The following is a 25,494-nucleotide window of genomic DNA, read 5'->3' on the forward strand; positions in this document are numbered from 1 at the left end:
AGATTTTAGAAATGGACTTCAAATTAGTACTTTTTAAAAGTGTAATTAAAGGTAATTTTTATTAAAAGGACATTTATGTGTTTTCAATAAAAACAAAAAGGTTAGGATAGGTTTGGATATGTGGGTTTTTTATGATTCCACTCTTTGAAAGACACTTTCCACCAATCGGCCAACCACAGGCTCAAGCTCATGGCTTCTCCTGGACTTTGATTCTCTTGCTGGTTTTGGTTTTTGTGCACTCAGCAATCTAGGGAACTGAAGGGGGGAGGGGAGGTTGGCAAGGCGGGAGTCAAGCATTCCTGGGCTTCAAGACCCTGGCCTGTAATACCCCACAGTGTCCAATCCCCGCCTTGGCTTGAGAACCACTCACTGGCTTTCTGCCAGGCTGCTGGGGGACAGCAGAAGAGGCCATTACAACATCAGATGTGGAGGAGCCCACTTCAAGAATGTGAACCTCAAAGCTTTTTAAGACCAAGAGAGTTCCAGTCCATTCAACTCTGACACCCTTTGTCACATGCTTTGGTTTCTTGGCCTAATTTCCTTCGTTGCAAAACTGTACTTGTAAAAAGAGAGGCCAAGTTCAGGGGCAGATATATGGAGGTGCTCCATGTGTGTAACTCAGAGATGCTACTTGTTCCAAGTCTTCATCTCCTTCAAAAAAATCCTTTCTCAGTTGTTTTGCCTGACATATCCATACACTCTCCTTTACCTGCAGGATGTGTCATTCCCTGATTGTAGGGAATCTGGCTCTCCAGATCACAAAGGGTTAAAATCACAGGGTTAGAAGTGGTCTCCCTACGTTCAGACTCTGTGTCCAAGGATAAATGATACTTTGGTGCAAGGTAATGGAGCCCAAGATGGAGGGTCTCCAGTTTACAACCCGGTCACATTCCAAAGATTTCTCAGGAGGCATCAGTCTGCAAGGGGATGGCATCAGTAGAAATAGGATATTTCAAAGAGGAACATTTGGGTTTTAAAGTTTGTTGACGACAGAGTAAGAAAAACCAAATTCATCGTTGGAGAAATGGTAGACGCATTTGACTTGCTGAGTATACAGGAGATACCCACGTAGAGTCAGGGTCCTAAAACCTCTCCGTTGAGGGCCCAGCTGGGTTTCTATATGCAGGAGTCTGAAACTCGGAGAGTTTCTTATTGATTTTGGAACAACAGGGAAGCATTCTGGGCTGAATAGTCTTCCCCACACTAAATACAGATGTTTAAGTCCTAAACCCAGTCAGGATATAACTATAGTTGGAGGTAGGACCTTTAAAGAAGTGATTCAATGAGGATGAGGCCATTTGGGTGAACCCTACTCCAGTCTGACGGGGGTCCTTATAAGAAGAGGATATCTGGACACTCAAAGAGGCACCAGATAAGTGTGTACCCAGAAGAAAGACCACACGCAGAGGCAGGAGGGACCGACCTTCTTTGAGTCATGGAGAAAGACCTTAAAAGAAACCAACCCTGGTGACACCTTGACCTTGGAGTCCTGGCTCCCAGAATGGTGAGAAAATGTTAAAGCCACTCACTCTGTGGCTTTGTTATGATCCTAGCAAACCAGTATGGAGAGAAATCCAATACTTAACAGGTTGGAATTGGGGGAGGTCACACATCAAACATGGGTGGTTAGCTGATGGTCTAAAAAGCTGACGTTTCCATATAAAAATGGATCGTCCCATCCCTTGTCCCCAACTCAACTACCAATCATCCCCTCCTCAATGAAAGTGATTGGTAGAGCAGAATCCAGGGGGAAAGCTCTGAAGGTAGCAGTAATGCCCCGCTAAAGCCCCATGGCTATGTGCCACCGTTGTTCTGAGTACGTGCCTCAATTTGATTCTGTAAACGTAGGATACATCTGACATGCTGTTAAATGGAAGCATTCAAAAGAAGACAAAAGTTCATAAAGGTTATAGAAATTCAGGGGTACCTGGGTGCCTCAGTCGGTTAAACATCTGACTCTTGCTTTCATCTCAGATCATGATCTCTGGGTCGTGAGTTCAATCCCTGCCTTGGGCTCATGTCAACACAGAGTCTGTTTAAGATTCTCTCTTTCCCAGAGCACCTGTTTGGCTCAGTGGGTTAAAGCCTCTGCCTTTGGCTCTGGTGATGATCCCAGGGTCCTGGGATTAAGCCCCACATCGGGCTCTCTGCTTAGCAAAAGCCTGCTTCCTCCTCTCTCTCTCTCTCTGCCTGCCTCATTGCCTACTTGGGATCTCTGTTAAATAAATAAATAAAAATCTTTTTAATAAATAAATAAAGTCTTTAAAAAAAAGATTCTCTCTCTCCCTCTCCCTCCCTCTCTGCACACCTCCCCTCCCTCACACTCATTCTCTCTTTCTCTCACTCGCTCTATAAATAAGTAAAATATTTAAATAAAGAGGATACAGAAATTCAAATTCAGCTAATGTTTATCAGTTGCCCCTGTATCAAACAATATAACGACAGTAAAATTTTAACAAATGTTTTACATATATCCACTCATTGAACCTGCACAACATTCCTTTGAGGTACAAAAGATTTGAGGTATAAATTATTGTTATCCTCAATTTACAGATGAAGTCACTAAAACAGAGACAGATTAAGAGACTTATAAAATGTGGTAACAATAGTACCTACCCCATAGAGTTGTTGCAACTATACACCAATTATGACTTTGTAACATTCAATAAATGTGCATTAGGTTTTTATCACCCTGCATCTTTATTTAGATAAAACTGAATTTGGGGGTTAAGAAATACCTTAATGCCATTCATTTGTTCCACAACCACTTACTGAGCAATGACTATACAACGGGCATTGTGTTAAACCCTGGATAGTCATGACAAGCAAATACTACACACAAGACATCTTAGAAGAAAGGCAGAAAGGAGAAGCCAAGCTTTTAGCAGAGATTACTTCCAGGAAGTGAACCTGAAGAGGAACGCCTTTCAGAGTTTGACTTTATACACATTTATTCTGACAATTTCTTTAATATGCAAAAGCTGACTTTGGAACTGCAAAAGCCATTGAAGGAACAAGGCTTTTTAAAATATATGACGGCTTGAGATTGTGATCAATCACTCAGCCTCTGTCGATGTACTGAAACACACAAGTCTACTCTGTGAAAGATGAAAATGTCACTCTTTGGCCTCTCCCCAAGAGTTTACAATCTGCTTAGGCAGATTAAGATGCAAACTGGACTAGAGTTATCCCCAAAGACAAGACAGTTGGTAAATACCAGAAGAACAAGTACAGCAGAAAAGTAGAGGGAACTCAGTTAAAGCAGAAGGAGAACCTAGGTTGGGAATCCATCCTCGATCACCTGAATGTGGAATAAATTCAGTACTGTCCAGACTGAAATGAGCAGTTAGGGACATGGGACTCCAACACTAGAATTTAATGTTCCTCTAACTCAAAAATGGAAATGCTGTCTTGAAAAGTCCTGAGGATGTCTAAGAATTGGATTTTCATGCAGGTGACAGTCATAACTCTGGGATGAGTCAAAGTGCTAGACCCACAGCTTTGAAGGTTTGGTCCTTTCACCTGTAGCTGGATGTAATGAATTTCTACCACACGTCTCTAAATAAATAATTTAGAGTCGCCGTCCCCGCTGTCTCACCACCTCCCCTCCCCCTGAAATCGGCCCTCTGTTCCACCCCTTTTGGTCATTATCAGTGGGTTTCTGGCCATCGTTGTGTCCCTAATGGCCAGCAGAGTGTCTGGCAGAGAGTTTGGAAATATTTGCTGAGATGAATCTGTGACTCAACCCAATGGCTTTTTCTCTAAGTTCTGTTCCCTTTGGCCTCGATGGAGGATGACATTGATATTGACCTGGCCTAGAAATTCTCTTTCCCATCATATTTCATGACTTCTGATTCTTTTGCCCACCTCTCCCCTCCCCCCACCCCCACCTTAGGCTGTTCCTTCACGGATATTTCTTCTGCCCAACTTGTCGCCCCGGCTCACTACATGTGGCTCAGGCCAGCAGGCTCGGGCTTTCACTCTCTCCTCACTCCATACTTCAGGATAGCCAGGAAATGATGACAATGATGATGATGATGATATACATTGTAATCATGATAATAATGGCCTTGTGTGTATTAGAAACTTGACTCCTTACCTTATTTAATCCCACTACAATATGGATGAGAAAAACAGAGGCTCAGACATGAAATGACCCATGACCAGTGAGCAGCCGAATTGGGATTGAAGCCCAGGTCTTACTGTTCTGAAGGTCAAAACAGACACACACACAAATATGCATTTAAAGTGAAAAGTAGATGGAAATTAAAATTTACAAGAGGACGCACTGCGTGGCTTCCCAGCTGTGCTGTTGGTTCTAATCTCCTCTCATGGTGAGGTAATCTTATCTCCTCCCTCTTGACATGTCCTTGTCAGGGTCCCACCTTAACTTCAGACTCACCTTGTCTAAAACTGCTCATTATCTGTCAGAATCAATGGAGGCTTAAACTCAGGAGCGACTTCAGACTTTTCCTCCGCGGCTTTCCTCACAGTGTCTCCTCACGCCTTACTCCCTCCCTCTCCATCTCTTCAGTCGTCCCTCAAACTCTGACCCTTGTCACCTCTCCTCAGGACTGCCAGAGTCTCCTGACTGGTCTTTCCATCCCTCACTGTCTTCCTTCCGGAATCTATCCTGCAGTTCACCCAGAGATTTAGTTTCCTAAAATGAGGCTTTACATTTGTCACTTCCGATGAGAAACCATTCAGTGTCTCTCTTCCAGAGATGAAGTCCAGACATTTCACCCTGATTTTCAAAGCCCTGAACGCTCTGCTTGCAGCTGGTATCTTCAATTCCTTCCTCTACTTCACACCTGCAGACGCTCTCTGCTTCAACAGAGTGGGTCTCTTTCACTGTTTAAGCCAGGCTGGCCTAACTGGGGTGACCCTGTAGTTTGTCACCCCAGACTAGAACCCTTCGAAAGCGAAAGGGAGGGCTGTTGAGAACTAAGCCAACAGGCGCAAGCAGGGATCATTCTGGATTAACTGGGATTTATGGTCCCCATATTCTTAACATTCCCATCTACACACTGGTCATCCAGACCAGCTGCTGACAGAGAGCTTCCAGAGTCCCCGCCAGCCTTTGCTTCACTAAATTTCCTGTCTCGGTCTGACACCTGGAGTCTCCATCTTTGACAAGCCCGTTTCGACTGCTGTCCTCGAGTAAGATCACCTGCTTAGCTTTCAGTCTGGCATCCCTGTGACAGTCTCCCCTCATCTACCCACTCTCAAGAGCAAGGGCTCTGCCGTGTCCACACCATTACCGCCCTTCATGTCTCCTTGGACACCTGTCCAATGGCTACCCTTCCTTCCTTTCCTAGATTTTCCCCACCCTGGCCATTAGAATGACCTTCTTCTCTGACCTTCTGTAGTTTCTCTTACTTCTGCCATTGGCTCTGCACTCAGCATAGCTCCACCAAGCAGCTCTGGACCTCTAGAGACACCAAGGTTCTCTATCACACAGGGACGATAAGGCAATTATTTGTGGCAACGCTCAGAAAACTGGGTTCCTCACCACCCTCCAGTTTCCTAAGGCCCAGGGCAGGCCTCCTGCCCTAGCCACAGCCCCTACTGCCCTTGCCCCATCTACTCCTTGTTGCCCACACAAGCTCTGGGCCTTCCCGGCTCCTTCCCTCTCGTGATTAACCAGATACACTCCCCCTTTTTCCTGAAGCTTATCCACTGGCCTTATTCCCAATGGCCCAGGTTTCCTTCTGACCCAACAGCACCCAATGTTTCCGCCCATTTAATTACCAGTAAAGGAAAAAATATGTTAGACACAGTAAACAGCATGACCTCATTTTGTTCAACATTAACAAAATGTTTGGAATTAGATATTTTTGTAAGTTTTTATTTTATTTTTTTAAAGATTTTATTTATTTATGTGACAGAGAAAGAGATCACAAGTAGGCAGAGAGGCAGGCAGAGAGAGAGGGAGAAGCAGGCTTCCCGCAGAGCAGAGAGCCCAATGCAGGGCCTCGATCCCTCCACCCTGAGATCATGACCTGAGCCAAAGGCAGAGGCTTACCCCACTGAGCCACTCAGGCGCCCTTTTGTAAGTTTTAAAAAAGATTTTATTTATTTATTTAGAGCACGTGCATGAGTGGGGGGAGGGGCAGAGGGAGAGAGAGAATCTCAAGTAGATTCTACACTGAGGGGCTCGATCTCACTGCCCTGAGATCGTGACTTGAGCCAAAATCAAGTGTCAGGTGCTGAACCCACTGAACCACCCAGGTGCTCCTTGAACTAGATATGTGTGTGGGGAAAAGTCTGGCAGAAAATACAACAAACTATTAATAGTGATTTTTCTCATCTGCTTAATCCCTTTTTTTAAAATTTAAATTCAATTAGCCAACACACAATACATCATGAGTTTCAGATGTAGTGTTCAACAGTTCATCAGATGCATAAATCACCCAGGGCTCATCTGTTTAATCTGTTTATCCTCAATGAAAGTATATTACTTGCATGATAAAAATGAGTGAAGCATGTTGACTTCTCTTTTGCTCCTATTAGTGGGTGTGGTAACTTGCTCCCTATCACTGTCACCACCCGCAGATTAAGAAATAAAATAAATAAAATCTCCAAGGCTTAGGAGACCAATTCCATTTGTGGACCTCTGATGAGGGCAGCTTTCATTCCCGTCAGTGTGTAAAAACAAGGAAACAAACCCACTCGATTCTCACCTGCGAAGAAGATGCCACTAATACTTTTGTTTTGTGGCTTTTTCCTTCTGCATCCTTAGCTAAGAATCAAAGAGTGCTGGAAAATGTAAATTCTATGTGCAATATAATAATCGTTCACTGTGGGAAGCAAGACATAAGGGGAAACAACAACATATCCCCCTGAAAACAATGGGATATGGACAAGAAAATGCAGGATTTAGAGTCAGTAGCTTCCCCCTCTGACGTCAGTCGAGTCCTTTCCCTTCCTTAGCCCCCAGATTTTTTGCCTTAGAGGTACTGAGTTCAGTTCATTGAAGACCTACTTCTTGCCAGTCACTGTTTGCTGGAGGAAGGACGAATGAGACCATGTGAGTTTAAGGACACACTGGGAGGTGGCATTAGGGACCTGCTGGTGTGCTCTCTAAGTGCTTAGGAGAACCATTATCCTTCATTGAAGAAAGAAGATGCCACCCCGAGCTCTTCTACATCCCACCAGATCATACAAGGTGGGGTTGCCCCAGTGGGAAGTCACTCAACTGATAGCAAGCGGGTACCTGAAATTCCAAGCACTGCCCTTGCAACTTCTTCCCAGGCTTGCCTTTGAGGCAACTGTTCCTTTCTTCTGACAATGGTGTCTTCTCACAGATAGCTGGGCTCTCATTCCTGGTGGTCCCTTGGGCCCATCGCTGGCAGATCCATGCTTAGCAGGAAGGCTGCCTCCATCTTTGAGGGGCCACTCAGCAACCTCACCCACAAGCAAGGGAATCTCATGAACAACACACGAGCTGTACTGAAGTCAGGCCACCCCAGACAGCCTCCGCATTTGCTGAAAATCCACCCAGTCCTTTTCAAGGGAGGCAGTATGTAAAGGGATGCTTATATTTACAAAGGTGATCAGAAATCTGCCTTTTGTTGAGGACCTCGAATGAGATCATGCTAGCCTCAGCTGTAAAGGAAGTCTTCAGAGTTCAAATTCGGACTAACAACTAGACAGAGCACTTTGTTGAAATTCAAAGGAGAGTACTTGGATCTGTGGGAGGCTCCCCAGCCCCCTCACTGTGCCCAGCTTGCCCTTCCTCATTCAACAAGGCAGGGGAATACTCACCCACACATCTTTTCCCGTCCTCGGCCAGCATGAAGCCGCTGTAGCACTGGCAGACGAAGGAGCCCAGCACATTCACACAGAGCTGCTCACAGCCGTGGTCCTCCGCCGCACACAGATCCTGGACTGGGGCAGAGTCGCACCGTGAGAACACAGCTCTGAAGGACATGACCCTCAGTACACCGCCAGGCAATGAGCACTTGTTAAAATCACTTTTAACATATTAAGCCACTGTAATCCTACCATCCGGAGGCAACCGCTGTTAACATTTTGATGCATCTCTATGTATAAATAAAAACAGAGCTTTCGAAGTGGGACTTATTCACCTCTAGGAAACGCATTGAGTAATTTCAAATTAACATCGGTTTTGTATTTGCCTCATGTTCGTGAAAGTGCTCTGAACCATTCTGGTGCCTCCTGTTAAGTCCTCACAAGCAAGCATTTGCCCTCATCTGCATCAAGTACCATTCCTGTTGTTCGAGAACAAAAATGCTTTGTCATCCTCGTCTCACCAGCATACATGAGATAGTCTGGCACAATCTTTGACACTCTGCAGACGGGGAAGCCAGAGAGAGAGCACTGTGAAAAGACCGTCTACTCTATCCACCCCAAACATGGCAGGTCCCAATTCTGCATCTGTCCCTTTGGAAAATATTTCCCCTCACTCCATTTGTCTACCCGAACGATCTTTGGAAATCCTCCTTAAGCTCTATTTCTTCACGCCACTGACAAAGGAAGAAAATGTGACGCCAAAGGAGGTTAGATCGAGGTAACAAAGATTATTAGGGAGAAACAGCTATCTGGTTCTTAGCAGAACTCTTCAAGTCGCATATTTATTACACGCTGAGCCCTGGCTATCCACGCAAATGCAATGTGAGAAGGCACTAGCAGGAATGCATCTATCGCAAGCAAACTAAAAATATATCAGAGGATGAAAAGATTAAAGGCATTTTCAATCCATCACTAAGTCTCTCTTTTGCAAGAAACAGGCTGATGTGATGACATTATTTCTCAGCAAGGAGAATGGCTTGGTATTGTACCTAGCTCTTCCAGTGACTTAACCATTAAAGCTGGAGAAAACCAAAGAACATTAAAGGGATCAAATATGTTAAAAAGAGTTTTCACTGGTTAAAAGCTATCACTAATGAAAGCTATGATAAAAACTCAATTAACTAGAAAGCTTGGTTGATCCCCGAATCCAATGGTTATGTTTAAATGTAATCTCCTGTGTCATTGAGTTTTATTGTTTATTATGCTTTTAGATAAATACAAAATATTAAATTGATAAAAAGATAAAAGCTGATTTATTCTTCACTTCTATTAAATGCACTAAATCATTTTTAAAAATAAAATCTGTCTCATTATATTAAAAAATGTTTATGTCTAAGATTGTACAAATAGGGGCTCTGGCTTTTAAGTGCTAAAAGATGTATTTTCATTCCCGAAGCAATGAAGTAGATGAAGAAAACTATAGATGCAAATTCTTCTATCTCTTACCAGTATATTTATAGCTTAGATTTCCAATTGGGAACTCCAATTGAGATTTCCAGTGGATTTAGACAGAAGAAAAACACCAATAACCAAAACAAAAAACAAAAACCACTTTAGCTCACGTAAAAATCACAGTGAATAATTAATAATAAAAACCTTCAGTTACAAGCCTAAGCCAGAGATCTAATAAAAATCTGAATCATAGGATATTCTTCATTTATTCAATAAATGAAGTACCCCCTTTGTCCCAGGCACTGGGGATATAGGGAAGAACCACAGAGACAAAGGGGTTCCTGCTGTCACCCAGCTTATATTCTAAGGGTCAGTAATGGGAAGCTCTAGGAAGAGCATTTCTGATTGAAAGCACAGCAAATGCAAAAGTCCTGAGGTAGAAAAAACGAGCCCCATAGCCAAGGGAGGATTGAAAAAGGTTGTCAGGTAAGCATGAGAGAATGCAGAAGGGACAGGCATTCTGGGCTGAGGGAATAGTGTGAGCAAATGTGCAGAAATGAGGAAAATGGGACAGGCCTGGTAGCTGAATTCCATGCTGGGACTTCCAATGGAAGTGGCAGGAGGGAAGATGGAAAGGATAACTGATGCGAGATGACAGAGGGCCAGAAGGCAGGCTGAGAAGTCAATTCCATTCAGTGGGAGACCCAGATGAAAGCGTGAGTGCTAGAGTGGAGCCCAGAGGGAGGAGGCTCCAAGCCCAGCCAACCCGAAGAGGTCTTCCTGGAAGAGGTGCCATTTGATGGAAGTCATGAGCCATGAGTGGGGGTCACCAGGGAGAGAAGGCTTGGAAGGATAACGGGAACTCAGGATTCGGTGTTTCCCCTATCTCCCATAGTTTTATGACCCTTCAGTGAAATGGATCAAAAGGAGCATCTGACGGTTTCTTTAGCTCTGGTGAAACTTATCAGACTTCTAGCTGTTAAATAAAAATCACTGCTTTGTTTGGGAACAGTGGTAGTTTTTTTGAATTCCATGCTGAAATAGCTCTGGTCTGCTGGAACAGTGATAGAGAAATTAACCTCCTGATAGGAGGACCTTCAACTGTTCTCCTGAGCCAGAGCTATCCGCCTCCCCGATCAGCAGTCACCTCTCCCCTGGGCATGTACCACAATGTCAATTACACAGGCATCCATATGCCATCTATTCACTGTGTCTCCCTTGCAAGTCTCTAAGCTCCCTCACGGGGAGGAGAAAGCGCCTGCTTGAAAGTATTGTGGCCTTGAAAGGTCATTCCAGCACAGTGGAACAAATTACATCCCCAAATCCCCAGGCCATCTCTGAAGATGGGGGGCCCGAGCTCCTCCACCTGGGTATCCCTTCTCTGCTCTGGCTGCTGCTCTGCCTCCTTTGGTGTCCAGTGGGAACCCTGCCTAATGGCGGTTACAGAGGAGTGGTGGGAGCAGAGGTGCTTTTTATTCTTACTTATAACGATCTGCTTTCAAATTTTCTAACATGGGCTCTTAACAAGAGCTTTTATAATAATGGGGAAAAAAAACCCCCAACATGTTACAAAAGAACCCCTTGGAAAGCAGCATTCTGAAAGCAATGAACCAAGACCTTGAAGCAATCCTCTTTTTGTTTTCCCCCCCACAAGACTTCTCCTCACAGGGTAGGGAAGAGAAGCAATGCCCATTCCTTTCAGGATGGGGCTGGGACCCCCACGGAACAGTCTATAAATAACCACAAGGTCTGGCTGACAGAAGCAGCAGCGCCCAACCTTAGCTACCCATTAGAACCATCTGCGGACTTTTTGAAAATCGTGATGCTCAGGGTGCCCCCCACTTACCTCAAACGGGCTTGGCCAAGGAGTGGGGGGAGGGGGTAATGCAAGCAGCGGTGTTTGTTTAAAAGCTCCCCAGAGAACTCCAGCACCCAGCCAGGATGAGAGATGTCGAACTGGATAAAAGTCCTTGCAATCATCTGGGGGGAAAGTGCCCATACCCAGGAGGCAGTCTCCCCCTTTATTAACTGAGACTGCCAGGCTCAGTTTCCTCTTTCAAATAAACCTCAGAATGACTGCTGTCTTCCATTCCCTCTCCAAGTGGCTGAGAGGACTGCAGACACTACAGGAGGGCGCAGAGCGTGGTAGGACCAGGAGGCTTATCGCTTGCATTCCAGAAGCCCGGCCCCACAAACAGTGCGTGTGCCAGCTGGCTTCCTGTGTGTTGTACTTTCAGACTGTTTTTATAATGTGGGGGATTTATGGCCCGTAGGATCTGCACTGTCCCAAGGGAAACCACTGAGGGATTAACTTAATTAAACAAAGACTAAGGAAAAAATACAGACTAGGTTCTGACAAAACAATGTTGTTTTTCTGGCAGTGCTCACTTCTATTTGAAACAAATACAGATACTTTTTGAGGATTCCTTATGCTTTTGAAAAATAGCGCTTCTTTTTCTCACAGCCCAGGAGGGTTTCCACCGAAGGGTAATAAAATGATGGGGGATGGGAGACGCACCGAATTCTGAGTTCTCATTATCCTTCCAAGCCTCCTCTACCTGGTGATCCCCATTCATGGCACATGACTTCTGTCAAATAGTACCTCTTCCAGGAAGACCTCTCCTGGGTGGCTGGGCTTAAAGACTCCTTCCTCTGGACTCCACTCCAGCACTCACAGGTTTATCCAGTGGTACTAGAAAGACCTGATCGTGTCTGCCTGCTTCACTGGAACATGAGCTGATCTTACTCACTGATTTGCCAGAGCCCGACACAATGTTCTCACACGTGTCATTGGTGTTCTGTTTAGTGTTCATCTGCTGAAAGTACAGTGACAAAGGCCCATACTCCCTGTCTCCCCACAGGGATATTCCTAGAGTCCTAAAAATCTTCTCCTCCATCAGAAATGGGATCCTGGTTGGGGTGCCTGGGTGGCTCAGTGGGTTAAAGTCTTTGCCTTCAGCTCAGGTCATGATCCCAGGGTCCTGAGATCTAGCCCCGTATTAGACTCTCTGCTCAGCAGGGAGCCTGCTTCCCCCACTCTCTCTGCCTGCCTCTCTGCCTACTTGTGATCTCTCTGTGTCAAATCAAATAAATAAATAAAATCTTTAAAAAAAAAAAAAAGAAAAGAAAGAAAGAAAAGAAAAGAAATGGGATCCTGGCAGGATGAAGGTGATGGGAACAAAATTCTTCCTGAGTCTCCTGTACCTCTCCTTGTCCACAGCCAGAAGTGTTCCCATACCAGAGGAGGGCTCAGAGTATGGTGACCTCTGGGAGCCCACCCCCAGCTGCAGACGCCAGTGCTGTCATGACAGCTAACAGACTGGCTGTCTTGCTGTTTCTGCTACATCCCTGGTACCTAGCACTGTGCCTGGCACGTTGTCAGTGCTCAGTAAGGACTTAGCTATGAGAAAATGAACCCATGTCCATGCAACACAGGGTTGTCGAGTATATCTCCCTCATCAGTCTTATCTAGGCTGGAAACTTGGAGAGGGACAGTCTTGGATCAGTCCCGGTGTCCCTCAGTAGGCCTGGACGATACCACGCATCTCACACAGCAGGTGTGCAATGGACCTCTGTTGATTGGACTTGACCGTTCCCCCACCCTAGAGTTCTCAGACAGCTCTTAGCTGACTGCTCCCCGTTAGAGGTCGAGTTCCCCCTCACCATCTGCCTTACCATAACCATAACAGAACCCTTCATTTACGATTATTGAATGTCTATTTTCCCTCCTGTAGGAGGCCAGGTTTGATTTGCTCAGTACTCCAGCTCAAATATCCAGCACTACGTGAGGCATCTTTTAATTTCTTAATTTTTAATTAAAAAAAATATTTTTAAAATATATTTGAATGACCAAATTCGTTCATTCATTCATTTGTCAAACAAAGTACTGGGAAAACAACAGTGAATAAAATAGATTTTAAAAATATATATCTATCAGGGAGAAGATATTTGCAAACGACATATCAGATAAAGGGCTAGTGTCCAAAATGCATAAAGAACTTATTAAACTCAACACCCAAAGAACAAATAATCCAATCAAGAAATGGGCAGAGGACATGGACAGACATTTCTGCAAAGAAGACATCCAGATGGCAGCAGACACATGAAAAAGTGCTCCACATCACTTGGCATCAGGGAAATACAAATCAAAACCACAATGAGATATCACCTCACACCAGTCAGAATGGCTAAAATTAACAAGTCAGGGAATGACAGATGCTGGCGAGGATGTGGAGAAAGAGGAACCCTCCTACACTGTTGGTGGGAATGCGAGCTGGTGCAACCACTCTGGAAAACAGCATGGAGGTTCCTCAAAATGTTGAAAATAGAACTACCCTATGACCCAGCAATTGCACTATTGGGTATTTACCCTAAAGATACAAATGTAGTAATCTGAAGGGGCACGTGCACCCAAATGTTTATAGCAGCAATGTCCACAATAGCCAAACTATGGAAAGAACCTAGATGTCCATCAACAGATGAATGGATAAAGAAGATGTGCTGTATATATACAGTGGAATACTATGCAGCCATAAAAAGAAATGAAATCTTGCCATTTGCGATGACGTGGATGAACTGGAGGGTATTTTGCTTAGCAAAATAAATCAGTCAGAGAAAGACAATTATCATATGATCTCCCTGATATGAGGACGTTGAGTGACAACGTGGGGAGGTTGGGGGGTAGGAAAAGAATAAATGAAACAAGATGGGATCGGGAGGGAGACAAACCATAAGAGACTCTTACTGTCACAAAACAAACTGAGGGGGCTGGGGGGAGGGGGGCAGGGAGAGAGTGGTGGGGCTATGGACATTGGGGAGGGTATGTGCTATGGAGAGTGCTGTGAAGTATGTAAGCCTGGCGATTCACAGACCTGTACCCCTGGAGCTAATAATATATTATATGTGAAATAAATAAATAAAAATTAAAAAATATATATATATCAATTGATGTCTGTCCCATGAAGATTATACTCAAGTGGGGGCTGGCTCCTACCGACCTACATGACAGACTGTGCATGTACGTCTCTGCCCTACCCTGCATTCAGCAAGGACAGGCAGGGGCGTGAAATCACCAGCACTGGCTGTATTTATCCCACAGGAACCTGAGAACCTTCCCACTCAGGGCATCTTCCCCTGGAGATCTGATTCTTAAACATTTCCCAGCACACCACGGACAGAGGCCAGACATAAAATAAAGAGGTAAACCATACGTTATGTTAGATCTCTCTCTCTTTTTAATATTTAATTAGTTTATTTATTTGACAGAGAAAGAGAGGGAATAAACAGCATGGGAACAGCAGGCAGAGGGAGAGGGAGAAGCAGGCTCCCCGCTGAGCAGGAAGCTCAACAGCCTGGATCCTAGGATTCCAGGATCTGACCTGAGCCGAAGGCAGATGCTTAATCTACTGAGTCACCCAGGCACCCCACGTTAGATCTTACAAGTGCTTCAGAAAAATATTTTCTGGACAAGGGAGTTGGGAATGTGGAAGGAAGGGAACTTGTGTTTTATATGCTGTGGTCAGAAGGTGGTCTCACTCAGAAGATTCTTTCATACAAAGACTTGAGGGAGGAAACATGGAAAAGGAAGGAGCCAGGGAACTGAACCTTGGAGAAAGGAGATAAAGGACAGTTATGTGTCTTGCGGCGCGGGGCGAGGTGGGGGAGGGGGGTGGATGGAGACAGAGTGAAAAGAAGATCGTCTTCGGAGCCAGACCTGCCTCGGGCTAGCTGGCTTGTGTGACCTCACATGAGTGATTTCTAGAAGTTAAATAATTAAGTGGAGAAAACATTGCAGGGCTGAGATAACGAGACGAGTAAAGCCCCTGGCAGATACACAGATACTCAGCAAATGCTAGCCTCCTTCTTCCTTAGACGGGTACAGAAAGGTCTTGGAGGCACAGGCTCAGTTCAGCATGCAGGAGGGGTGGGCTCCAGACAAGTTTCGCCCACAACACCATTACAATCAAGTGTCAATTACAGACACCTCTGAGAATGCCACGCATGGACGTAGCTTCAGATTTCTTTAAATAACGTCAACATATCCTTGACTAAGTTTTGCTTTGTTGAATTGCTGAATTGATCTGATACAGCAAAGCAGGCAATTTTGAATTTTATAACAAAAGATCTCACCACATGCAAGCAATGTCTTGCCAGAAGGCAATCATTAGCACAGAGCTGACAGTCAGCAGAATTTACTTGCTTTTAGTTCCTTGTGAATTGTAGGGAGGGATATTAACTGCAGCTGCTTAGTCTTCCCAGGTGAAATAAATCAGTGAGGATTTGATAACTCAGAGCCCCATTGCTGTGCTCAAATCCATCCCTAGTGTTTGCCCCGGGGCTCGAAGGCATCCTAGATTTAAATGCCTGCCTTCATTTATGATCTCGGAAACCCTGGCGCCGCGCCTCGGCCAGAGAACTTGGAAAACCTCCATCTGGTTCCGCCGGACAAGGAGCACGGGACAAGGGCTGGGGGCTGCTGTGGCTGACATCATGCCAGGCAAAATCAAAGGGGTTTTTACTGGCTTTTCAGAGCTTTTGACAAGCTACACTGCGTGCTGTTCCCACCAACTACAGTTTAATCTGTCCTTTGGAGTTAAAGCAAAATGAACACCTTTAAAGACACACTCCACTTTTTTAAACAGCTCCTGCTGTTACTCGGCCGGAGATGTAGAAATCACAAGTTATCCATCCCAGCAAGAGCAAAGAGAAATGTATTATTAGGGCTGTTACTTCACTCAAGTGGGAGACAATGGGGTTTCCGCCCACACCAGTGTGAAAGCCCTCCCAGAATCAGGCCTCCACACACCCCAGCCTGGGTTTTGGGGACCATCCCCCTTCTTTCATGGTGCCTGAAAGCACTAATCTTATTTTGACAGCTGCAGTTTGGACTTAAAAACTCTCGACAGTCAATGTGAGTCATCGGCCTTGTGCTTCTAACGCTGGAAGAAACAAAACAAACCCAATGTCACCGAGAAAAACAAACCTGTCCTTTGGGCAAATCCCAGCTGTGCCTCTCCCCAACTGTCGATTTCTTTGCCAGTCAGTTCTCCTAGTCACTCACAAGATTTTCGTTCTGAGAAGAGAAAAGGGGAAATAATCCCCCCCCCACATCTCCCTGTAAAGCCTTAAAACATAAGTAAATCTGACCCAATGAGGTGCATGGAAATAAAGAAGCATGCATGAGTAACGCCCTAGTCTTGTAGAGCGCTTTGCAATTTCCAAACAAGGGCCTTCATCTTGTTCTTAATATAAACTCCCTACTGAGTGGAGTCTTTAAGATCCGGTTTAAAAGGCCTTGGTGGTTTCCAGAGTTGGGCTTAATCAGGATTGCCTGGAGAGATTGTTCACACACACATTCCTAGGTACCACCGCAGAGTCCCCATTAGGGAACTCTAGGGTCCTCCCCCACCCCGGGTGTGTGTGTGTGTGTGTTGCCTTTCCAGCCAGTTCCCCTGCTCAGCTGCTGCTTGTCTGGGGGGCCACTTTGAGAACCACTTATCTGGGCGCTTGTGAAACCAGGAACGCAGAGAAGAAGCTGCACGAGCCTCAAACTCACTTTCCCCTGACCGGTGCTGATTCTTTTACAGCGTTCGTCTCCACTCGCACATGGGCAGGACTGCTCTCCCATGAGAACACCACCCAGCCGGGATTCCTTTCTTTCTTCTTAAAAAAAAAAAAAAAAAAATCCTGCAGCCTGGCCCAACCAAAGGGCGAGCAGGCTGCACGTTACCATATTCAGGTCCCCGGACCTGGACCCCGAGGGTGGAGAGGAGGCCCCGTGGCCACGTCACCCAGCTCAGCAGCCTCTGCTTCCGCTCAGGGCGGTCCTAGCAGCACCTGGGCCCTGCGATTCCTCGACAAGCGGCAGGCTGGTGGGCTGTGGGGGCAGCCTGCTCGCCCTTCCACCCTCTCTCCTTGCTCTCACCATGGGCAGCCCCGAAGCTCCGACCCTGACCTTCTCTTTCCACGCTCCCTCTCTCCCTCCAAGATATGATCCGTTTTCAGGGTCAATTACTACCACCAGGCATATCCAGCCTGGGGTTATCCTTGAACTCTAATGCCTCATCTCCAGCTGCATCCAACCACTTGGGTGGGCTGCTTCCCAGACTCGCTAGTTTTGCCTCAAAACCAGGTTTCCTTTCTGAAGCTAGCTGTCATTTTAAATTCTGCTACCATCCCCTGACCCCCATCCCCCAGCTTCTGTCATAAGCTCCTCCCCGGGGTGGGGCTTATTGCGGTGGTCTCCTAATAGATTCTGTCACTGAACGGACTGAGCTGATGGGAATTGTAAACTGATTGCCTCTTTCATCTTCCGCTCCATAGGTGCGGGGCATAAAGGAAACCAAGATCTGAGTGTTTCTTGGGTCGCCAACATAAAAGAGAAGCACTCCTTTTTCTCCTATTGCCCAGGAAGAGTGCCTAGAGGGAACCAGTAAGTGTTGGATGAAATGAGTGAATGGGTGGATGGTAGTTCTCCACCCACTTTCTATCAGTTTAAATCCCATGTATCCATTACTGCTAAAATCAATTTACTAAAATGTGGGTTTACCATAGACACCCCATGACCAGCTCCCTCTACCCACCAAAGACCGCTGCTGGGACTCAGCTTGAGAAACCAATTGCTCCATAATTTGTTCCAGCTTGCATTCCTTCCCTCAGCCCCCACTAATGCCCCAAACTGTTCCAGACAGGCAGGCTGGTCTAGTTAGCACCCTCAAAGACAGCAAGCCCTGCCTTTGTCTCAGACTTGTTGGAAAAAACCCTCTTCCACAACACCTTCCCTCATTGTTCCGCGATCTTTCTCCAATCTCTTGTCTTGCAGCCTCTCTCTCAGCATCACTTACCTTTCAAAACCACCTTGTTCTGACTTTCTTTCTCTATATTAGCCTGATTGAGTTGTAAATGGCATACAATAAACTGTACGTGTTCAAAGTATGCGCTTTGATAAATTTGTCTTGTCAACATGATCATCACAATCAAGATAATGAACATATCCATCACCCCCAAACCCTCAAAATGTCCTCATACCCCTCGGTAATCCCTCTGCCCGCTTCCCCGCCACTGCCCGCCTCATCCTCAGGCAACCACGAATCTGCTGTCACATAGATTACTTGTCATTTTCTAAAATTTTCTATAAATGGAATCATACACCATGTACACTGTTTTGTTTGTCTTATTTCATCCAACATGGTTATTTTGAAATTCATCTAGCGTGTTGCTTGTGTCAATAGTTCATTCTCAAAAAAAAAAAAAAAAGTTCATTCTCTTCATTGCCTTGTAGTATTACATGGTATGCAAATATCACAATTTGTTATCCATTTACCTATTGATGGACATTTGGGTTGTTTCCAGTTTGGGACTCTTACAAGTAAAGTTGCTGTGAACATTCGTGTTCAAATCTTTGTTTGGACATAGGAGCATGTGGGTGACTCAGGGCTCAGTTGGTTAAGAATCAGACTCTTAGATTAGGCTCAGGTCATGATCCCAGGGCTGTGAGATCAAGCCCCACCTCGGCTCCATGCTCAGCATGGACTCTGCCTGAGAGTCTCTCTCCCTCTCTCTCTCTCCATCCTCCTCCTACTCGAACACTCTTTCTCTCTCTCTCAAATAAGTAAATAAATATAATCTTTTAAAAAAAATCTTTGGACATAAACATTACTTTCTTTGGGGTAAATACCTAAAGCTTGCATGGCTAGGTCATACGGTGGGTATATATTTAACTTTGTAGAAAACTGCTAATCTGTTTTCCAAAGAGTGAACCATTTTTTACATTCTTACAAGGAACAATGATAGTTCCTGTTGCCAACTTTGCCACCATGTATTATGGTCAATGTTTTAAATTTTATCCAATCCAGTAGAGGTATGGTAAGAATCTCATTGTGGTTTTAATTTGTATCTTTCTAGTAATTAATAACTGAACATCTCTTCACAGGCACAGAAGCATATGTCTTCTCTGGTTTATATCTGTTCAGATCTTTGGCCCATTTTCACTGGGTTGTTTATTTCCCCATTATTGAGTTCTAAGAATTCTTTATGTATTCTAAGGTCCTTTGCTGGGTGTGTGTTTTGCAAATATTTTATCTAGTCTATGGCTCACCTTTTCATTTTGGTAGTAGTATATATTTTTTTTAAAGATTTTATTTATTTATTTGAGAGAGAGACAGTGAGAGAGAGCATGAGCGAGGAGAAGGTCAGAGAGCGAAGCAGACTCCCCATGGAGCTGGGAGCCTGATGTGGGACTCGATCCCGGGACTCCAGGACCACGCCCTGAGCCGAAGGCAGTCGTCCAACCAACTGCGCCACCCAGGCGTCCCTGGTAGTAGTATATTTTGAAGTGAAAATGTTTTGATTTTTTTTTAAAAGACTTTATTTATTTATTTTAGAGAGAGAGAGAACATGAGCAGAGGGAGAGTCAAAAGGGGAGGGAGAGGGACAAGCAGACTGCACACTAAGCATGCAGCCCATGTGGGGGGCTCAATCGCCCGACCCCCGAGATCAGGACTGGAGCAGGAATCAAGATTCAAACACTCAACCAACTGAACCACCCAGGCACCCCCAAATGTTTTAATTTTGATAAAGTTCTGTTAGTTGAGTTTTCTCTTTGGTGTTCTGTATCCTATTTTTAAAAATCCTTGCCAAATCCAAGGTCATCAAAAAATTTTCCTACATTTCCACATAGATGTTTGTTTCCACTCTTACATTTAGATTTAAAATTAGCTTTAAATTCATTTTTGTATATGGTGTGACGTGAAGGTCAAGATTCATTTTGTGCACATGGCAATCCAATTGCTGTAGCACCATTTATTGATGACATTATTCCTTCCTCATTAATTGCTTTGGCGCTTTTCTCAAAAATCAGTTCACATATGTGCGTGGGTCTATTCCTAGACTATATATGCTGGTTCATTGATGTCCACCAACACACACTGTTTTGATTGCTGTTGTTTTATAATTAGTCTTGAAATCAGATCATCTAAACCCCCCCACTTTGGTTATTTTTTTCTTGGAGTTTGCATTGATCTCATTATTTGCAGATTCCATATTTGCGAAGTCACCTACTTTCTAAAATTTACTTGTACCCCAAATCGATATTTGCCTATCTTCATGGCCATCCATGGATGTACACAGAATGGTGAAAAATTTGAATGACCTGAAGCACACATTCCCAGTGGAGGTCCAAAAAGACAATGCTTCGCCTTCCTGTTTTCTTTCTCATACTGCCAACAAACATCCTTTTTGTGTTCTATTTGGTGCCATGTTTTGTTTTGTTTTGTTTTTCCTGCCTTTTATGCATTTTGTTAGGTGATTTTACTGTTTAAAATGGCTCTTAAGGGACGCTTGGGTGGCTCAGTTGGTTAAGCCGCTGCCTTCGGCTCAGGTCATGATCCCAGGGTTCTGGAATCAAGTCTCGAATCTGGCTCCTTGCTCAGTGGGGAGCCTGCTTCCCTCTCTCTCTCTACCTGCCACTCAGCCTGCTTGTGATCTCTCTCTCTCTCTGACAAATAAATAAATAAAATCTTTAAAAAAAAAAAAAGGCTCTCAAGAGTAGCATGGAATGCTGTCCAGTGTTCCTAAATGCAAGAAGGCTGTGACGTGCCTCACGAAGAACAGGTGTATATTCGGTGATCTTCATTCAGGCCTGAGCAATAGTGCTGTCAGCTGGGAGTTCAATATTAACCAATGAACAGTATATACTCAATAAAGTGTCTTTACATAGAAACACACGTAAAACAAGGCTATGAACTCATTGACGATGTGGCCAGAAGCTCACAAGAATGTAATTCTGTATTTCTTCCAGGAGCATTGATCTAGTAATTGCTAGTTCTGTGTTCACAGAGGCTTCCAACCATCATGAATAATGAGAGTCAACTGTATTTGACTATTATGGTTTTGGGTTTTTTTTTTTGCATTTTCATATATATATTTTAGAATCAGATTGTCAGTTTCTACCTAAAAACATCCGCTGGGATTTTGATAAGGATTGCTTTGAATCTATAGATCAACTTGGAAAGAATTGACATCTTAGCCATATTAAGGCTTTCATTCCTTGATATGATATGGTCTTCTTGCCATTTATTTAGGTCTTTTTAATTTATTGCAGAAGTCTGTTATACTTTTCAGTGTACAGATCATGCACACTTTTGTCAACTTTATCCCTAAATTACATCTTTCCCATGCTATTATAAATGGCATTTCAATTTCTTTTTCTTTTCTTTTCTTCTTTTAAAAGTAGCATCTTTACCCAGCATGGAGCCCAATGCAGGGCACTGACTCACAACCCAGAGATCAAGAGCTGAGCTGAGATCAAGAGTCAGATGCTTGGGACGCCTGGGTGGCTCAGTTGGTTGGACGACTGCCTTCAGCTCAGGGCGTGATCCTGGAGTCCCGGGATCGAGTCCCGCATCAGGCTCCCAGCTCCATGGGGAGTCTGCTTCGCTCTCTGACCTTCTCCTCGCTCGTGCTCTCTCTCACTGTCTCTCTCTCTCAAATAAATAAATAAAATCTTTAAAAAAAAAAAAGAGTCAGATGCTTAACCAACTGAGCCACCCAGGCGCCTCTGGTATTTCAATTTCTGATTTTTGTTGCCAGTATGTAAAAATACAATCAAATAATTTCATATATTGACTTTGTATCCTACAACCTTGTTCATTTATTAATTTTAATAGCTATTTTTATAAGATTCCACCCACTCTCTATAGAAGCAATCACATAGTCTGTGAATAAAGACAATTTTACTTTTTTCTTTCTGACCTATATGACTTTTTAATTTCTTTTTATTTTTTTATCAGTTAGAACTTCCAGTGCAATGCTGAGAAATGGTAAGAATGAACATATTGTCTTGTGCCTTCTCTTAGGAGGAAAACATTTATCTTTCACTCTTGAGTATCATATTAACTATAGGTTTTTCCATAGATACCTTTTATCAGGTTGAGAAATTTCCTTTTATTGTTAGTTTGCTGAGAGTTTTTATCATAAATGAATGCTGGTATTTTTCAATACCTTTTCTGCATCTACTGAAATGATTATATATTTTTTCACTTTTTGATCTGTTAATGTGGTGAATTATGTTAAAGCAAACTTGCATCCCTGCAATAAAACTCATTTGGTCTTGATTAGAGGATATAAATATGGATTCTATTTGCTGAGTTTTTAAGAATCGCTACATCTAAGTTCATGAGGGATGTTGGTTATGATTTTCTTTTCTCTAACAATATGACTGTTTTTTATGGACCATGCCCCTTGATTAAACTGTAAAATAAAAGCTACTAAATCATCTGTGTAGCTTGGAAAAAATAATGTCAGGAACATATCTGACGAATGAAAGCAATAAAATGCATTTGGTATGGTTCTTGAGAAAGAGAAAAAATGAGAAAGCTGGATAAGAAAGTTTACATTTTTTTGCCAAGTGAAATTTTCTAAATGTTGCGTTTTCAATATTTTTCCAGATAGGTTAAATATTCAAGAAGGAAGGGAAAATTCCTTATCTAAAAACGTAAATAAAGAAAAGAGAGGAGATAAAGTTCTTTCTTATTAGTGGGAAAGGAATTCAAGGGAGGGGGATGGTAGGGGAAAACAGAAATGTGAAGACAGGCGTACTTCATGGGGGTTTTTCCCATTTTTTTTTAAATGGGAAAAATGGGAGAGGGAAGGACATATATGTCTTTTTTTTTTAATTTTAAAGATTTTATTTATTTATTTGACAGAAAGAGAGCACAAGCAGGGAGAGCTGCAGAGGGACAGGGAGGAGCAGGCCCCCCACTGAGCAGGGAGCACGATGCAAGACTCGGTTGCAGGACCCTGGGATCATGACCTGAGTCACAAGCAGATGCTTAACCGACTGAGCCACCCAGGTGCCCCAAGGACGTAAACTTCTTTTGAGCCCTATGGGCTAGGTACTATGCTAACATTTTTACATATATTTCATTTAATGGTATTGGATAGGGAAGACTTCCTGGAGGACAGAAGAATCCACAATGTTGACTTCCAGTACATTCCAAATTGCTCATATGGGCAGACTTTGAGGGTAATATTTAATATGCTTGATCTAGTCTTTGAATGGAAGGGTACATTTTGAGACAATGACCAACTAGTATGCAGAAGAGGATTATTTGGACAGTGAAGAGACCCCAAATCCAGCTACTTAAAGAGCTGTTTATGCTTCTCCCCAAAAAGAGAAAATTAATAAGGGATGTGGGGTAACACTCTTCAATAATCAAAGGGTTTTCTCTTTTTATTTGGAAAAGGAAATATACTTTCTGGTATAGAGCTTTAGCTAGCAAAATTGTATCAAAGGTGGGAATTACAGGGAGTAGGATTTCAGCTTTGTCCACTCTATCTGGAGGTAGGATGGAGGTGTTTTGCAACAACCTGGTATCCCAGGTAGTGAATGGACAGGCAACATCATCCATCTGGGACACTAGGAGGGAATAGAATTCTTGGGTTATGTGGAGGAAGGGAGCTAAAAGTCTAACAGCTAAGGTCCCTTTCCACTTGCAGAATCTCTGAGTTAGCTGTGTTGGCCTCCTCCCTCCACACAGACAGGTACCAATACAACAGGGTGGGTATGGGGTGTGTGTGTGTGTGTGTGTATGTGTGTGTATGCACACACGCACACACGCACATCTGAAAGCAATCACCTAAGAGGTCCTCTCAAATCATTCTGTAGGGTGACTGTCATAGCAGTTGGTAGTGGACTTGGGGGAATGATAATCATTTGAATATTAGTCTTGCTGAATTACTACTGAGCCTCCCTTGAGATCAGTGAGCCTTGGAACCTGCCTGTCCTGGGGCTAGAGGAATTTCTCTGGCTGCAGGGTTCTCCTGTCGCCATCTGGGGGCCCTCAAGGATCATGGGACAGTATCCAATGGTGGTTAAGGGCTAGGAATATGGAGTCCTGCGTTACAAGATTTGGATTCTGCTTTGGTCATAGTATTAGCCATATGACCTTGAGTAAATTGTCTGACCTTTTTGGGGGAAGGTACCTTATCTTCCTTATCTGTAAAACGAGAATGATAGAATCCACTGTGAGAGCTCATTGTCAGAATTAAATGAGATAGCACGGATAAAGCACTCGGAGGGCTCCTGACACATGGCCAACACAGTAATAAGTGAATGGGCTCTAGTTCAGCCTGACCTGTGCAGCACAACGCTGTGGAGCTGAGCACCGGCTGCAGTCAGTTTGGTGCAATCGCCAAGGGCATGGTTGCAATTACATTAGTTATTTGAATTACTCCCATGCTGGAATGTGAGCTCCAAGAAACATAGACATTGCTGTTTTATTCACTATTTTATTTCCAGTCATGTGCATGCTGCCTGGCCCATCTTACATGCTCAAAAATGGAAAGAAGTGTGTCTCATTCTTCTCCAGGCCCACTGAGTCTCTCTCCGTGTTGGCAGGGACACGTCCCTGCCAGCAGTTCCTGAACAGAGGTCGAGGAATGGCCCAGCCTTCGCTTGGCACAACTTTTAACTATCCACCAGACTACAACCACAGGCTAACAAGGACTTATCAACGAGGTAAATATGAATTTGTCACCAGCTTCCCCATTTTATGGGTGAGGAAGTTGAGTCAAGGAGTTTCAATAACCAGCTCGGGAAGAGACAGGCTGACCTGCAGCAATGCTGGGATTGAAATTGAAATCTGGTTCATGTACCATTTCAGACCAAAGAGTTACCACCTTTGTCAGAGAGAGAGAGAGAGAGCGAGCCAGGCTCTCTATGACTGTCCCAGCGCAGCTAAGTCCAGTCCTGCTAGTGCAGGTGGTTGAACTACTTCTGGGTGACCAGAGGGGCTGGGTCAGAGGGACACCAGAGTCCTGGTTCCAGCTCCTTCCCTTCCCCCCTACCTTGAAGCCCTTCCCTCCTGCTCCCTTGTTGCCTGATGCCAGTGAATCTGAGTGTGGCAACCATTCATGTCAGAAGTTCACAGGAGGGGCGCCTGGGTGGCTCAGTGGGTTAAGCCACTGCCTTTGGCTCAGGTCATGATCTCAGGGTCCTGGGATTGAGTCCCGCATCGGGCTCTCTGCTCAGCAGGGAGCCTGCTTCCTCCTCTCTCTCTCTGCCTGCCTCTCTGCCTACTTGTGATCTCTCTCTGTCAAATAAATAAATAAAAATCTTAAAAAAAAAAAAAAAGAAGTTCACAGGAAATGCAGACTCCTGGCCCACACCCCCGTCAGACCCACTGACTCTGCCTCTCTGGGGGTGACACCTGGGGCTCGGTTTCCTGAGTGGTTCTTGGTTATTGGAGCTGGAGCCCCTCTGCCCTGGACCACCTTGTTCCTCCATCT

General features: G+C 44.3%; 1 protein-coding gene across 4 annotated transcripts in view; it reads right to left on the bottom strand.

Annotated features, from left to right (window-relative positions):
* The window catches only part of MATN2 (matrilin 2), a 128,194-nt gene that overhangs the window by 55,496 nt on the left and 47,204 nt on the right, over positions 1 to 25,494 (bottom strand). For all 4 annotated transcript variants that reach the window (XM_044245235.1, XM_044245234.1, XM_044245233.1 and 1 more), the window contains exon 4: positions 7,768 to 7,890. In XM_044245235.1, coding sequence (XP_044101170.1) covers positions 7,768 to 7,890 — 123 coding nt within the window. The remainder of the gene's footprint in view (positions 1 to 7,767; positions 7,891 to 25,494) is intronic.

Source organism: Neovison vison, chromosome 4 (assembly GCF_020171115.1).
Source record: "Neovison vison isolate M4711 chromosome 4, ASM_NN_V1, whole genome shotgun sequence".
Taxonomy (NCBI): domain Eukaryota; kingdom Metazoa; phylum Chordata; class Mammalia; order Carnivora; family Mustelidae; genus Neogale; species Neogale vison.